This window comes from Hypanus sabinus, chromosome 24, assembly GCF_030144855.1.
Source record: "Hypanus sabinus isolate sHypSab1 chromosome 24, sHypSab1.hap1, whole genome shotgun sequence".
Classification (NCBI taxonomy): Eukaryota; Metazoa; Chordata; class Chondrichthyes; order Myliobatiformes; family Dasyatidae; genus Hypanus; species Hypanus sabinus.
In genome coordinates, this window is record NC_082729.1 from 11,891,178 (window position 1) to 11,905,648 (window position 14,471).

The 14,471-nt window shown below is 45.1% G+C and overlaps 1 protein-coding gene across 1 annotated transcript in view; it reads left to right on the forward strand.

Annotated features, from left to right (window-relative positions):
• Positions 1–13,434, forward strand: part of tmem30b (transmembrane protein 30B) — a 47,634-nt gene extending 34,200 nt beyond the window's left edge. Inside the window, exons 4-7 of the mRNA XM_059949268.1 lie at positions 1,200–1,290; positions 3,931–4,080; positions 8,690–8,878; positions 11,874–13,434. Coding sequence (XP_059805251.1) covers positions 1,200–1,290; positions 3,931–4,080; positions 8,690–8,878; positions 11,874–12,061 — 618 coding nt within the window. The 3' untranslated portion in view covers positions 12,062–13,434. The remainder of the gene's footprint in view (positions 1–1,199; positions 1,291–3,930; positions 4,081–8,689; positions 8,879–11,873) is intronic.
• The last annotated feature ends 1,037 nt before the right edge of the window (positions 13,435–14,471 follow it).

Sequence of the window (14,471 nt, forward strand, 5' to 3'; positions counted from 1 at the left end):
GGGAGTCGCAGGCTTTAGATTCAGCAGTAGTGATGGAATTTTGTTGTTATAGGAAAGGAGAGAGGGTTGTCTCTGGTGTGGGAGTGGCACAGACCTGTCAGAATTTCTTCCACCTGGGGAATTGTCATTGCTCCTGTGAGGAGGTTTTGACGGAGATGTTTCCAGATGTGACAATGTACCAAGAGACAGGTGCCAGCTGAGCTAGAAGGCTTGAAATAAAAGAGGATGTTGGTAGCTCGGGTGGGCTGCTTGATTGTAGGGTTGTTCGCCGAGCCTGGAGGTTAGGTTGCAAACGTTTCGTCACCAGTTGAGGTGACATCATCGGTGCACAGTTGAACGTTGTTCCTGCCGAGTGCTCGTGTTTATATTAGTCTGACTTGTTCTTACAGGCAGTCATGCTGGCTGCTGGTCCCAGCCAACTGGATAGCTGAGTGATCTCCTCTGGCCCGTATCCCTGGTTATCGGTCATTGTCAGCGTTGGTTCCTCACGTGTCCACAGCTCTCCCCTCGGCCTCCAGCCCACAGATTGTGTCCAGTTCAACATGCTGGTTCATAGGGTCTTCTGTTGGAAGCCTCGAAGCTTGGCTGGAAGTGTAAAGTTGTGAGGGGTATAGATGGGGTGAACATACCTAGTCATTCTTCCCAGGGAGGGCAAACTAAAAACCAGAGGGGGCAAAGATTTGAGATGAGGGGTGGAAAAATTAAAAAGGGACATGAGGGGGCAGCCTCTTCACTCTTTGCTCAGAGGGCAGTGCCTACATGGAGTGAGCTGCTAGAGGAAATGCTTGAGGCAAGCATCAGCAGGGTGAATACCTTTTTCCTGGGGTCAGAAAATAAAGAGATAGAGGGCATAGGCTTATGGTTTAACATGAACCCGAGGACCAACCTTTTCACCCAGAGAATGGTCCGTGAAATGAGACAAAATGGTTGAGGCAGGTATGTTTAACATTTAAAAGACACCTGGACAGGTAAACACGGGAAAAGTTTAGAGCAAGGGTCCCCAGCCTTTTTTCTGCCATGGACCAATACCGTTAAGCAAGTTGTTGGTGGACCCCTAGTCTAGACGGACACTGGCTGAAAGCAGGTAAATGGGATGAGTTTGCACTGGTCTCTTGGTCAGCATGGGTTAGTTGGGCTGACGGGCCTGCTTCTGTGCTCTTCTGAGATCGCCCTCACTTCCAACCTTAATCCGTTTGCAGAAACCCTCGGAATACTGCTTCCCATTTCAACAGGATGGTAAAGGCCAGCCCATTGCTCCCTGTGGTGCGATCGCAAACAGCATGTTTAATGGTGAGTTCCTCTCTTCCGCAGCTCAGTGCACCGCCAAGCCGAGAGTAGGCCGCCCCTTCTCTACGCCAGGTGACTGGTGGCTCTGTGTGGCTCCCGGCCTTTTTTAATACGCCGTGGACCCCTACCATTAACCAAGGGGTCCGTGGTCCCTGTTGTAAGTCATCAGCCTGCTTGGTAGCATTTCCTGCTTTTAGCAGAGCAACACAGATAGGAATAAGAATTTTGCAACAAAGGAAGAGGCCATTCCACCCATTGTGGCCATGCTAGCTCTCCAGAAGAACCATACCATTTGCTTGCCCTCCTCACCTTTATGCACATATCCCATTTAAACCTGTCATTAATCAATGGGTTATGGACTGTAGGTTTGATGGACTTTGGATCAAGGTCTCTTTGGGGGGGCAGTTTTTTGCATGGTTGTGGGGGGTGGGGTTGGGGTTCTGGTGCAAGTGGGGGTGGAGGTTGTGTGAAGGGTAGGGTTAGGGGGGTGGTTTGGGGCTCCGATGCTACTATCATTCATTCTGTGGGGTTTTTCCTCTGTTTCGTGGATGTCTGTGAAGAGCAAGAATTTCAGGTTGTACACTGTAAACATTCTCTGACAGTAAATTGAACCTTTGAGCATTCCACTACAAAAAAAATTCTAATTTAGAAATTCAAAGTGTATTTATTATCAAAGGATGTACAGTATACAGAATGAGGTCAGCCGGTGGTGGTGTGGCACCAGCACCAGACTTTAAGGCGAGTGTTCCTGGGTTCGAATCCAGCCGGCTCCTTACACGCTTAACATCTGGGCTGGGCGTTGAGCGAGCAACTCTGGCTTGTTAAAAAAAAAACAGGCAGATGCTAAAGAGATGGCAAGATTTCTGCCTGATGCGCCACAGAGAGCTGAGAGGAATTATTCTATGTATAAAGAATACAATTCTGAGATTCGTCCTCCCATAGGCAGCCACGAAACAAAGAAACCTAAAGTGTGGGGGGTGGGGGGGGGGAATTTGCGCAAAAAGCAAGTGGACAACACGTAGAATATTAAACATCAGACCAGGAGTCCTGTAGTATTTGGTTTAGTTCAGTTCGGCTGTAGGCTTCAGGATGGGTCTTTGCGGTGTGAGGATGTTAGGGGTTGGTTCTGGGTGGGAGAGATGGTGTCTAGATGATGAGAGCCCGACTGTGCAGTGATGATAGGTCTCCCTGTATTTCTAGAGTGGATGATAGTGCGTCGGAGACAGTTTTCTGATGGTGCGTTCTCCTCAAGGAGGAGCAGGTGTCTAAGAGTTGCTGCCTGACCTCAACAAGGTAGAGATTAGAGCGCCGCGCCACAATGGCGCCCCCTTTGCCCGCGGGTTTGATGGGCAGGTTGGGATTGGTGTGGAGGACAGTGCGTTCAAAGGGGGTGCGCTCTGAGGAGAGAGGAGGGCTGATGTTGAGACGGTTGATGTCTCATCGGCAATTCAAGATGAAAAGGTTCCAGAGCGGGGTGGCCAGGAGGAGGACTGAAGAACGGGAGAAGGGAGTCATCGGCGTGGGGCGTAGAGTCCTTGTCAAAGAAGTGGGCTCAGAGATGGAGATGACGGGAGAAGAGCTCGACGTTGTGGTGGGCGCCAAACTCACTGAGGCAGTGAGGAAGGGAGGCAGGCAATGCCCTTACTGACCTTTTGCACCTTCTGCCCAATGGGAGAGGGAGCGGGGAAGAGAGAACTTACCCCCTCACACAGCTGGCTGACAGTAGAGTCACGTGGCTGTTGCGCACGGGAAGGAAAGTGAGCGACAGAGAAATAACTAGAGGAAAGGGACTCGTGTGTTCAGTGATCATGATCGTACTCTCGCTGAACCTAATGGTCCGTTTCAGTTGCTCAATGCAATGTGTCTTCCATCACCGGTAGTGAACGTCCCCCCCCACTTTTGAGCTCATCTACATGCAGTGTTGTCACAGGGAACCAGCATCCATCATCAGGGACCCCCACCACCCAAGACGCGCTCTCTTCTCACTGCTGCCATCAAGAAGAAGGTCCAGGGTTCTCAGGACTCACACCACCAGGTTCAGGAACAGTTATTACCCCCATCAACCATCAGGAAGGAGGTACAGGAGCCTCAGGACTCACACCACCAGGTTCAGGAACAGTTATTACCCCCATCAACCATCAGGAAGGAGGTACAGGAGCCTCAGGACTCACACCACCAGGTTCAGGAACAGTTATTACCCCCATCAACCATCAGGCTCTTGAACCAAAGGGGATAACTTCACTTGCCCCATCACTAAAATGTTCCCACAACCCATGAACTCAGTTTCAAACACTCTTCATCTCATGTTCTCAATATTTATTGCTTATTTGTTTGTTTGTTTATTTATTTATTATTTCTTTTTTGCATTTGCACAGTTTGTCTTTTGCACACTGGTTGAACACTCAAGTTGGTGCGATCTTTCAGTGATTCTATTAGGGTTATTATTCTATTATGGATTTATTGAGTATGCCCTCAAGAAAATGAATCTCAGGGTTATATATGGTGACATATATGTACTTTGACAGTAAATTTACTTTGAACTTTTTGAATGCATTGCCGCACTCCTCACCCACGTTTCACAGTGACAGGTCAAAGCTCCGTTTAAGTTGGGGGAAATAAATCAATGTTGTTTTGTTCTTTCAGATTCCTTTACTGTGTATAAGCTGAATAACACTGGGTCTTACACCAAGGTCCCTTTAAATGCCAAAGGAATTTCCTGGTGGACGGACTACAATGTCAAGTTCCATAACCCCAAGGTGAATAATGGCTCTGATCTACAGAAGGCATTTGAAGGTAATGATGTGTTTGCAATAAACATTCCACTGAATCGGTGGAATTGATAACCTTTCCTTGCATTTGATTGCTTGTAGCTAGAATGTTACTTCTTTTTGGGACAGTTTTCCTCCTAAATTAAGACTAGAATGATTGCTGAAGAGCCAGTTGAATGTTCTGATCATCTTCATCATCATTATGCGCCCTGTCATACGACGTGGGCAATCATGGTTTTCCATCTGTCTTTAATCTGAGAAGTTTGAATAAACTCTTGTCCATCCCTTGATGTAACTCGTGAGCTGTTGACCGTGACTTTTTCTTCCATCATTGTTGACCGTGACTCTTTCTTCCATCATTTCTTCCCATCACTGAAAGATGCTCGAGCTTCTCTTTCCTCAGTACGTGTCCAAGCTCTGACGTCCAGTTTAAATAGGGCTGCGGCCAAGTTCTACAACTCGAACCACCTGTGGCTTTCCAAATGATGGGTGTCAGCCCAAAACATAGACTTTTTACTCCCCTGCATAGAGGCTGCCTGGCCTGCCGAGTTCCTCTGGCATTTTCAGTGTGTTGCTCAAGGTTTCCAGCATCTTGACTTTCTGGCTTTCCAAATGATTTATTGATCTTTAAACTCGATGTACAAATTTGGTTGAAATCCATTAATTGTTAAGTAAATCTGTTGTTGTGCAAATGGAGCCACCAGAGAGAAGCATGGGTAGAGATGAAGCAATCTCTTTATTCCACAAAATATCACAAATAAGTTGACAGCCTTTAGAGTCATGAGAAAGAAAAAGAGAGACTTTCAGAGCAAGAGGTCTACCTGGGCCAACACTATTTTATATGAATTGAATTCTTACATCCTTCACGTACATGAGGAGTTAAAAAAAACTTTTAAGTTTTGTCTCCATGCTAAAGGTCAAAGGACAATTCCACATTTACAATGCTTCCTTTGAACTAGATGTAACAGTTTCAAATGCCCGGATCTTCCCACCACCACACTTCCTTATGCACACCGATATTATGGACACCAAAATACACACAAGTAACAAATTTAAGTCCACGCGTCTGTCCTTCCAATTAACTTGGTTCACAGTTCTTAGGAACCCATTTTAAATTTAATCCACAATTCATATTTAAATCTGAAGTCAGTTAAAGTTGCTTGCTACGTGTCCTAACCCCAAAAATCACTCTAACAGGTCAGTAATTCCTTCCCCTCTCCCCTATCACAATGCGCAGAATTGAGCCATTTGTTCCATTGGGTCTCCTCTACTGTTAGATCAAGGTTGATTTTTTTTCCCCATCTCAACCCTATTCTCCTGCCTTCTCCCCATAACCTTTAACACCCTTCTTTAGAACCTAGTAACCTCTGTTTTGAGTATGTCTAATAACTTAGCCTCCATACGTGGTAATGAATTCCATAGGTTCTCCACCCTGTGCTCTATGGTCCTAGACTGTACCACTATTGTAAACTTCTTCACTATGTCAGCTCTATCGAGTCCTTTCAATGTTTGATAGATTTATGTGATTATCCCCCACAATTGTCTAGGCTCCTGTGAGTAGAGGGCCAGAGCCATCAAAAGCCCATCATGTTTTTAACCCTTCCATTTGCAGGATCATTCTTATAAACCTCCTCTGGATGCTCTTCAGCGCCAGCAAATCCTTTCTTATATATGGGGTCCATAGGTTACAGTGTGGAGGCAGGCGGGATTAGTGTTTGGGTCTTTTTGATTTGCTCTTTAGCTGGATCAGCACCACATTGTGGGCTGAATGGCCGTTTCCTGGGCTGTACTGTTCTGAAACTACTCACAATGCTCCAAATGTCTAACCAAGGCCTTGTAAAGCCGCAGCATTACATCCTTGCTTTAATATTCTAGTCCTCTTGAAAAAGGTGCTAGCATTACACTTGCCTTCCTTTAACACCAACTCAACCTGCAAGTTAACCTTTAGGGAATCCTGTACAAGGGCTCCTAAGTCCCTCTGCACCTTTGATTTCTGAATTCGAGCCCCGTTTAGAAAATAGTTTATGCTTTTATTCCTTCTGCCAAAGTGCATGACCATACTCTTCCCTACGCTGTATTTCATCTACCATTTCTTTGCCCATTCCCCCAATCTTTCTCAACACTACCTTTCCCTCCATTTTCCTATCATCTGCAAACTTGTAAAGCCAGCAATTCTGTCATCCAAATCATGAAACGTGAAAAACATACAACCTGAAAAGAAATGGACGCAACATTGACCCCATGGTGACCTGTGGTCACCAGCAATCATCTGACTGTCGAAGAATTTACCCTGTTTTATCATATTTTACTGTAAAAGAATTTTGGTGCCAGTTTACTGTAAGAGAATTTACCCCATTATCAAACAGAAATAAAGACGGACATTGGTATAAGGTTAACCCTTTAATACGTGACCACAGGGAGCCATTGCCTCATGACTCCTCCAGTGATGCTTAATTTTGGGCAATAGCCAACAGCTAAACTAACTTGGTCAGCGATTTCAAGAAGCACTTGTTTGGGTATCATCTAGATTAAAATGAGTCACAGGGTACACAAAATTGGAACTGCATGTCTACAGTCAGTTCCTCTATTAGCTAGACAGTCTTGGACAAAGGCTAACTATGCCTCATCACTGACATGATCTACATCTAGCTCTTGTTAGCTTGCACAAGCAGGGCAGTGTCTGTCTTATCCAGTCACTCTCAAGATCCAAGTCGTGAGCAATACTTAGCTAGTCAACCTTGACAACAGCATTAAATTCAAAATTTATTTTTCTTCCACAAAGGCTAAGAGTGAGAAGAAACAGAGACCCTATCTAGTTACAAACAACACACACAAAGTGCTGGTGGAACACAGCCGGCCAGGCAGCATCTATAGGAAGAAGCGCTGTCGACGTTTCGGGCCGAGACCCTTCGTCAGGACTAACTGAAAAGTAATAGACACAACACTGACTCCATGGTGAAGGTCCTGACGAAGGGTCTTGGCCCGAAACGTCGACAGTGCTTCTCCCTATAGATGCTGCCTGGCCTGCTGCGTTCCACCAGCATTTTGTGTGCGTTGCTTGAATTTCCAGCATCTGCAGGTTTCCCTGTGTTTGCCCCATCTAGTTAGTTGTTGCAACGAGGAAGACAGTCTGGGTCCTCTCCCCCTCTCCCCCATAGATGAAGATTGGACAACATTTTATGAGTAATTAATGCAGAAAATGAGATAATTGCAAAGGGGTCAGAAACTTTTTTTGCAATGGTATATGAAAGTTAAATAGGTAGTGCTTAGAAGTAGTGAGGTATTGTTTAGGGGTTCAATGTCCATTCAGAAATCTGATGGCAGAGGTGAAGAAGCTGTTCCTGAATCATTGAATGTGTGCCTTCAGGCTTCTGTACCTCCATCCTGATGGTAGCAATGAGAAGAGGGCATGTCGTGGATGATGGGGGTTTTTAATGATGGACACTGCCCTTTTGAGGCACCGCTCCTTGAAGATGTCCTGGATGCTGGTGCCCGTGATTGAGCTGACTAAGTTCTGTACTTTCTGCAGCTTCTATCGATCCTGTGCACTAGATCCCACCCCTCCCCCCATTTAGCAATGATTCTTGCATCTAGATCGAGGAAGAGACCAGTCAATTCCATAAGACATAAGAGCACAATTCAGCCCGTCAAGTCTGCTCCACCTTTCAATCATGGCCAATTTATTATTGTGCTAAACCCCATTCTCCTGCCTTCTCCCTGTAACCTTTGACACCCTTACTAATCAAGAACTTCTGTTTTAAATATATCCAGTGACATGGCCTCCACAGCCGACTGTGGCAAGGAATTCCACAGATTCACTAAAGAAATTCACTAAAGAATGGCTAAAGAAATTCCTCCTTATCTCTATTCTGAAGGGATGTCCTTCTACTCCAGGAGTTCCCAACCTTTCTTATGCCATGGAGCCTTACCATTAGCTGAAGGGGTGCCAGGTTGGGGTCTATTCAGTGGCTTTGCTCTCTGGTCCTCACATTCCCATTTTTGGAAACCTCTTCTTCAATGATACAGTGTTGTCCTGTATTCCTCGAAGTTCCCACCTATGAAAACATCTTGTCCTGCATTGGTCCAGTATAGCCCCGTGGTCCTAGACTCTCCCACCTATGGAAACATCCTCTCCAATTCAATTCAAGTCAAGTTTAATTGTCATTCAACCATACATGAATACCCATCAGTATAGCCAAACGGGACAGCATTACTCCAGGGACAAGGTGCAAAGCACAGTACTAACAGTCACACACAGCACAAAGCACACGTAACACAACAAGATAGCAAGCACATAAAGGTATCGGTAAGATACAGCCAAGCAATAAAGTCCAGGCCCAAGTCATGAATGCCACAGAAATCTGCAGTCCGCCACTTGTCTTCTGCCGAGCGAACAGTGGGGGGCAGCACCACCTCAATTCTGGATGCCACTCCACAGTGCCCCCTGGTGGAATGTACTTGCTTCGATCCTGATGGCACTGCAGCTTGAGGCCTAGTCATTACACATAGAACATACCAAGCACATATCAGACATCAGACAAAAAAAATGTTTACTTCTCTGGTGTTAATATCATGTAGTTTTGGCTAACGAGCCATTTAATTCTACTTGTCAAAATTAATTTGCTTAATCACAGGCACTGTGAAGCCTATCAACTGGCCCCGACCTGCCTACGAGTTGGACACAAACCCAGAAAACAATGGCTTCATCAACGAAGACTTCCTCGTCTGGATGAGGACGGCAGCCTTGCCGACGTTCCGCAAGCTCTATCGCCGCATCGACGGAGGACTGGAGCCAGGAAACTATTCTGTGGAGATAAGTTACAGTATCCTTGCCCTGTGAATAGGGAACCTGGGGAGATCTGTCTCCCTCACCCTCCCCAGAATTGGTATACGATTGTCACATGTGCCAAGGTACAGTGAAAAGCTCATCTTGCATACTGTTTGTACAGACCACATCATTACACAGTGCATTGAGGTCGAACAATAGCAATGCGGAATAGAGTTTAAATGCCACAGAGAAACTCAACTACAGGTAAACAACAAAGTTGAAGATCATTACAGTGTAGATAAAAGTTGATTGGAAGGGGACACTAGTAGGGATGAGGATAGAACAGCAATGGGTGGGGTTTCTGGGGGCAATTCAGAAGGTGCCTGATAGATACCTCCCAAGGATGAAGAAGTATTCTAAAGGCAGGATGAAGCAACCATGGCTGACAAGACAAAGAGAGCACAAAAGCAAAAGAGAGGGCATTATAGCAAAAACTAGTGGGAAGGTAGAGAATTGGGAAGCTTTTAAAAACCAGTAGAAGGCAACTAAAAATCCATAAGGACAGAAAAGATGAAATGGGATAGTAAGCCAGCCAATACTATAGAAGTGGATACCAAAGGTTTTTTTTTGATATGCTGTATAAAGAGTAAAATATTGGCAAGACTAGATATTGGACCACTGGTAAATGATGCTGGAGAGCTGGTAGTAGGGAACAAGGAACTGGCGGACAAACATAATAAGTATTTTACACCTGTCTTCACTGTGGAAGGTACTAACATTGCAAGAGTGTCGGGGCAGGAGTGAGTGTGGTTATGCTGTTACTAAGGAGAAGGTGCTTGGGATGCTGGAAGGTTTGAAGGTAGATAAGTCGGGTTAAACTGCAGGGTTCGGAAAGAGGTAGCCGAAGAAATTGTGGAGGCATTAGTAATAATATTTCCAGGATCAATAGAAGCTGGAATCGTTCCAGAGGACTGGGAAATTGCAAATGCCACTCCACTTTTTAAGAAGGGAGGGAGGCAGAAGGAAGGAAATTATAGGCCACTTCGGTGGTTGGAAAGATGTTGGGAGTCCATGATTAAGGTTGCAATTTTGGGCTAGATGGAGGTGCATGATAAAGTAGGCCAAGGTCAGCATGGTTTCCTTAAAGTGAAATCTTGCCTGACAAATCTGTTGGAATTCCTTTAGGAAATAGACAAAGAAGAGTCAGTGGATGTTGGTTACTTTGGTTTTCACGAGGCCGGAATGAGGCAGTTTAACAAGATGAGCCCCTGGTTTTACAGGAGAGGTACTAGCATGGATGGAAGATTGGCTGAATGGCAGGAGGCAAAGAATTGGAATAAAGGGGGTTTATTCTGGTTGGATGCCAGTGGCAAGTGTTGTTCTGCAAGGAGTGATATGGGATCCGCTTCTTTTCATGTTATATGTCAATGATTTGATGGCTTTGTGGGAAGTTTGCAGGCGATACAGATAGGTGGAGGGGCTGGATATACTGTGGAGATCAGAGTACATTTATCATCAAAGGGTATGTATACATTGCACACCCTTGAGATTTGTCCCCTACAGGCAGTGACAGAACAAAGAAACTGAAAGAAAAATACAATAGAAAAGACTGTCAAACACACAATGTGCAGAGAGAGAGAGAGAGAGAGAGAGAGAGAGAGAGAGAGGAAAAAACAATAAACGTAAGCAAATGGCGTTCTGAACTGAAGTCCACACGGAGAATCTATCCATGGACCCTTAGTTTAGCGCAGAGCAGCGAGCTGATTGAACCAGCACGTCCCTCGCCTCGGGGCCCCCAAAAACTCCCTTTTCAATCTGTCCCAGCGTCTAAGTCGTCGTCCAATCATTGGGTTCAGTTGCCCGATGCGCTGTGGGGCTTGGGCCCCATCGCCTCGATTCAACCTGTACCCATCTTTTTGATTTGGCCCGTTGCTTAACTCGATCGAACCTCGGGTCTTCCTCCCTCTCGGCAACGGGCCCTCACTGCCTCACCTCTGTTCTGCCACATCGAATTGCCTCCATCCAAGAGGATGTTGCAGAGCAATGACTGTAGGTGAGAAGCAAATGTTGCTGTTACCACCAAGGTCCACGTCCTATGACTCAGTACAGTCGGCCCTCCTTATCCGCGAGGGATTGGTTCTGGGACCCCTCGCGGATACAAAAACACGGATGCTCAAATCCCTTATTTAACCTGTCTCAGTGCTGTGGACATTAAGACCCGGCGGAGCTCTGAATCCACAGTGTTTCTATTCTGTTGACGGAAAACGATCACGATTGAAAATAAAGTGGAAATAATAAAGCGATCGGAAAGAGGTGAAACGCCATCGGTCATTGGAAAAGTGTTGGGCTACAGTCGCTCAACGATCGGAACAATTTTAAAGGATAAAGTGAGAATAATGGAGCATGTGAAAGGCCCTGCCCCGATGAAAGCTACAGTTATTACTAAGCAGCGCAGTGATTTAATTACTGAAATACATACATTTCTTAAGGGTTTTATATGCATAGAAAGGTAAAATATATACTAAGACAAATGTTTGACTAACTGACGCTAAATAATACCGGATGTACGTGTTCTGACTTACTTAGTAAGAGAACTTATGTATTTTTCCGATCCCGATCCGCGATAACCTACGCATATCCTCCCGTATACTTTAAAACATCTCTAGATTACTTATAATTACTTGTAGTACCTAATACAATGTAAATGTTATGTAAATAGTTCTTATACTGCATTGTTTAGGGAATAATCACAAGAAAAGAAAGTCTGTACATGCCCAAACAACGAGTGCTGGAGAGAGAACTTCCAGGTTTTCGCGATTCGCGGTTGGTTGAATTCGCGCATGCGGAACTCGCGGATGAGGAGGGGCGACTGTACTTAAGAATCAATGTAACGGCTCGGACCGGTACAGGTGACTCTCCGCCTTCTCAGCGAGGAATAAGAGCACCAGCGCGCTCTGTTTTAAACAAACCTTGATTCGTGGTTGTTTTTGTTTTAAACGGTGCGATGCAAGAATCTAAGGTGCCCTCTCCTTAACTCCTCGTTTCCCCAGATTATCCGGTGATCAGCTTCAATGGACAGAAACGCATAACGTTCAGCACCATATCGTGGATGGGTGGAAGGAACCCATTCCTGGGGATTGCTTATCTTGTCTGCGGCAGTGTGTGCATTGTTGCCTCTGTGGTCATGTTCATAGTCTACGTGAAGTATCAGGGGCAGCGTGAGCTGACAGAGGACTAGTAATACGACATATCCTTCTGTTGTTGCGGGGTGATGTGTTTCGGAGGGTGCTGACTATAATTTAACTCTTAAGTTTACTGATCAAGTTTGACGGGAGCGGATTCTTCCATTCTGTGATATATTTAATACATTTTAAAGTAAGTAATTATGTTTAAACACAGATCATATAATTTATACATTCATTTCAGATCTGTTTTCTTTTTGGGATATTAGATGATTTGGCAGTAAAAGTTTATTGTGAAGAATTATTCCACTTTCTTTGGTTCTTGTACTATTTGATCAGCTGTTGAAGTAAATTCATATTGATATTTTCCCCCTAGTCTTTATTGTCAGTACATTCATCGGGGTTTCCATGACAATTTCTTAAATACCAATGGCACTTATTTCCAGCATCTGCAGTAACCTGTGTCCCCAATTATCAAAACCTTGCAGGTTATGGAATTATGGAGTTGGCACTTTCAGCACAGAGTTCTAAATTTTTTTTGAAGCATTTTGTAATTTAATTCCTGAAAGGCCTTTTTGTTTCAATCAAAAAAAAAACTAAAAATCAGTCCTGGGAGATTAGCTTTATTCGTCATGTTCAAAGTACGTTTATTATCAAAGTATCTATTGTTATGAATGTACCACAGCTCTGAGGGGCCGAAGGGTGCGGGGTAGCCCCCTCCTTTGTGAGAATCGCAAGATCACTATTGAGTCCGTTCAGGAGACCCAGGAAATGAGAGAAGACATGCAGAATTTCCAAAGAGTGGAATGTGTCCTGGCCTCCGAGAGGCGGACCCCTTTGATACCGGCTATTGTCTCTTGGAGACGGACTGGTATATTACATCCTGCGCGATGCATCGAAGCCCCAGGCGATGAACCAAGGGGGAGGTTGGTGGAGAGATTGCATCTTCTCAACCTGATTGACATCTGAGACCCTGTGAGTCAGGATAAAAAGAGGGTCTGTGGGAACAGCCCCTCAGACGCACCAGAAGAAACGCTAGCGACCCCGTAATAGCAAAAGCCAGTGGGAAGGCCACGTGTGTCCGGTTCCATTTGCCCCGGAATCAGTGTGCCTTGACCACGGAAGAACGGTTTTTAGCTAACAACGGGGAAATCAACTCCCAACGACCCTCGAAGGATTGACATCATAAAAGGAATGGGCAAGTTTTAACCCGCCTTTCTCTCAAACCAAAACGCTGCAGCTTGAACGAACTAAAAGTGACTTTTATATTTCCATCAGACAATACATTATCCCCTAGACAACGACAGAGCTATTTCTTATTATTATTATACCCACGCTTTTAGATTTAGTATTGACGACGTATATTATCTGTATGTTTGCATTGATATTATTTTGTGTATTTTTATCAATAAATACTGTTAAAATAGTACCATCAGACTTCAACGGACCTCTCTGTCTTTGCTGGTAAGTGACCCAGTTACGGGGTACGTAACACTATACTATATACAACCTTGAGATTTATCTCCTCACGGGCAGCCATGAAACAAAGAAACCCAGAAGAACCTGTTTTTTAAAGAAAATTAAGACAGTCAAACATCCAATGTTTGCAGAGAGAAAAAAAAGGCAAATCATGTAAACATCCAAAGTAAACAAATAGCATTCAGGAGAAAAGTGAAGCTCGTTTAAATCGTCCAAACATCAACACGGGCCTGGACCATACCGCCGTGCTTTGGCTCGTACCTGGCCTTTCCAAATCGGCCTGGCACTTGGATCGATTAAACCTCGCTCTTGGTTTAGGTGGACGGGCCTCGAAATTGCCTCTGCTCTGTTCCGCCCACCCGGACTTTGACTTGAGTATGCCTCGGACCTTGCCCCGACTTTGCCTCAAATCTCATTCTTGCAGCTGGAGCTGTATAATATTGCACCAAGCGCTATGCTGCTGTGTTGCCCTGAACATGCCAACCTACGACTACAGAAGCAAATAATCTCCCGCCCCTCATTCCGGCGAACCCCAGTTTGTGTAAAGCAACCCTTGGAGGCGAGGGTCGGGGCCAGTTCTGCTCACTGCTCTGCGATGTTTAACCCGCTCTTCGCTGCAGTCTGCTCCGGCTACTGGGGGCTTCGTGTCTGTGGACTCTGTGACGTTAACTCTGCTGTGTGCTGAACTGAGGCCAAGGCTGCGGCCTGCTCCGGGCGACTTTGTTCTAAATGCTATTTGCTTACTTTTATTGTTTTCACAATTTGTTTTTTTTTTCCTCACTCTACACATTGGGAGTTTATTGGTCTTTTTTTTAAAATTAGTTCTTCTGGGTTTCTTGATTTGCGGCTGCCTGTAAGGAGACAGATCTCAAGGTTGTATGATGAATGTGTACTTCATTAATAAGTGTACTGTGAACTTTGAGATGGGTGTCATTCAGGTAAATCTCCATTGCAGTTCCTCCAAGTGTAACCTATCCCTCCTATGGA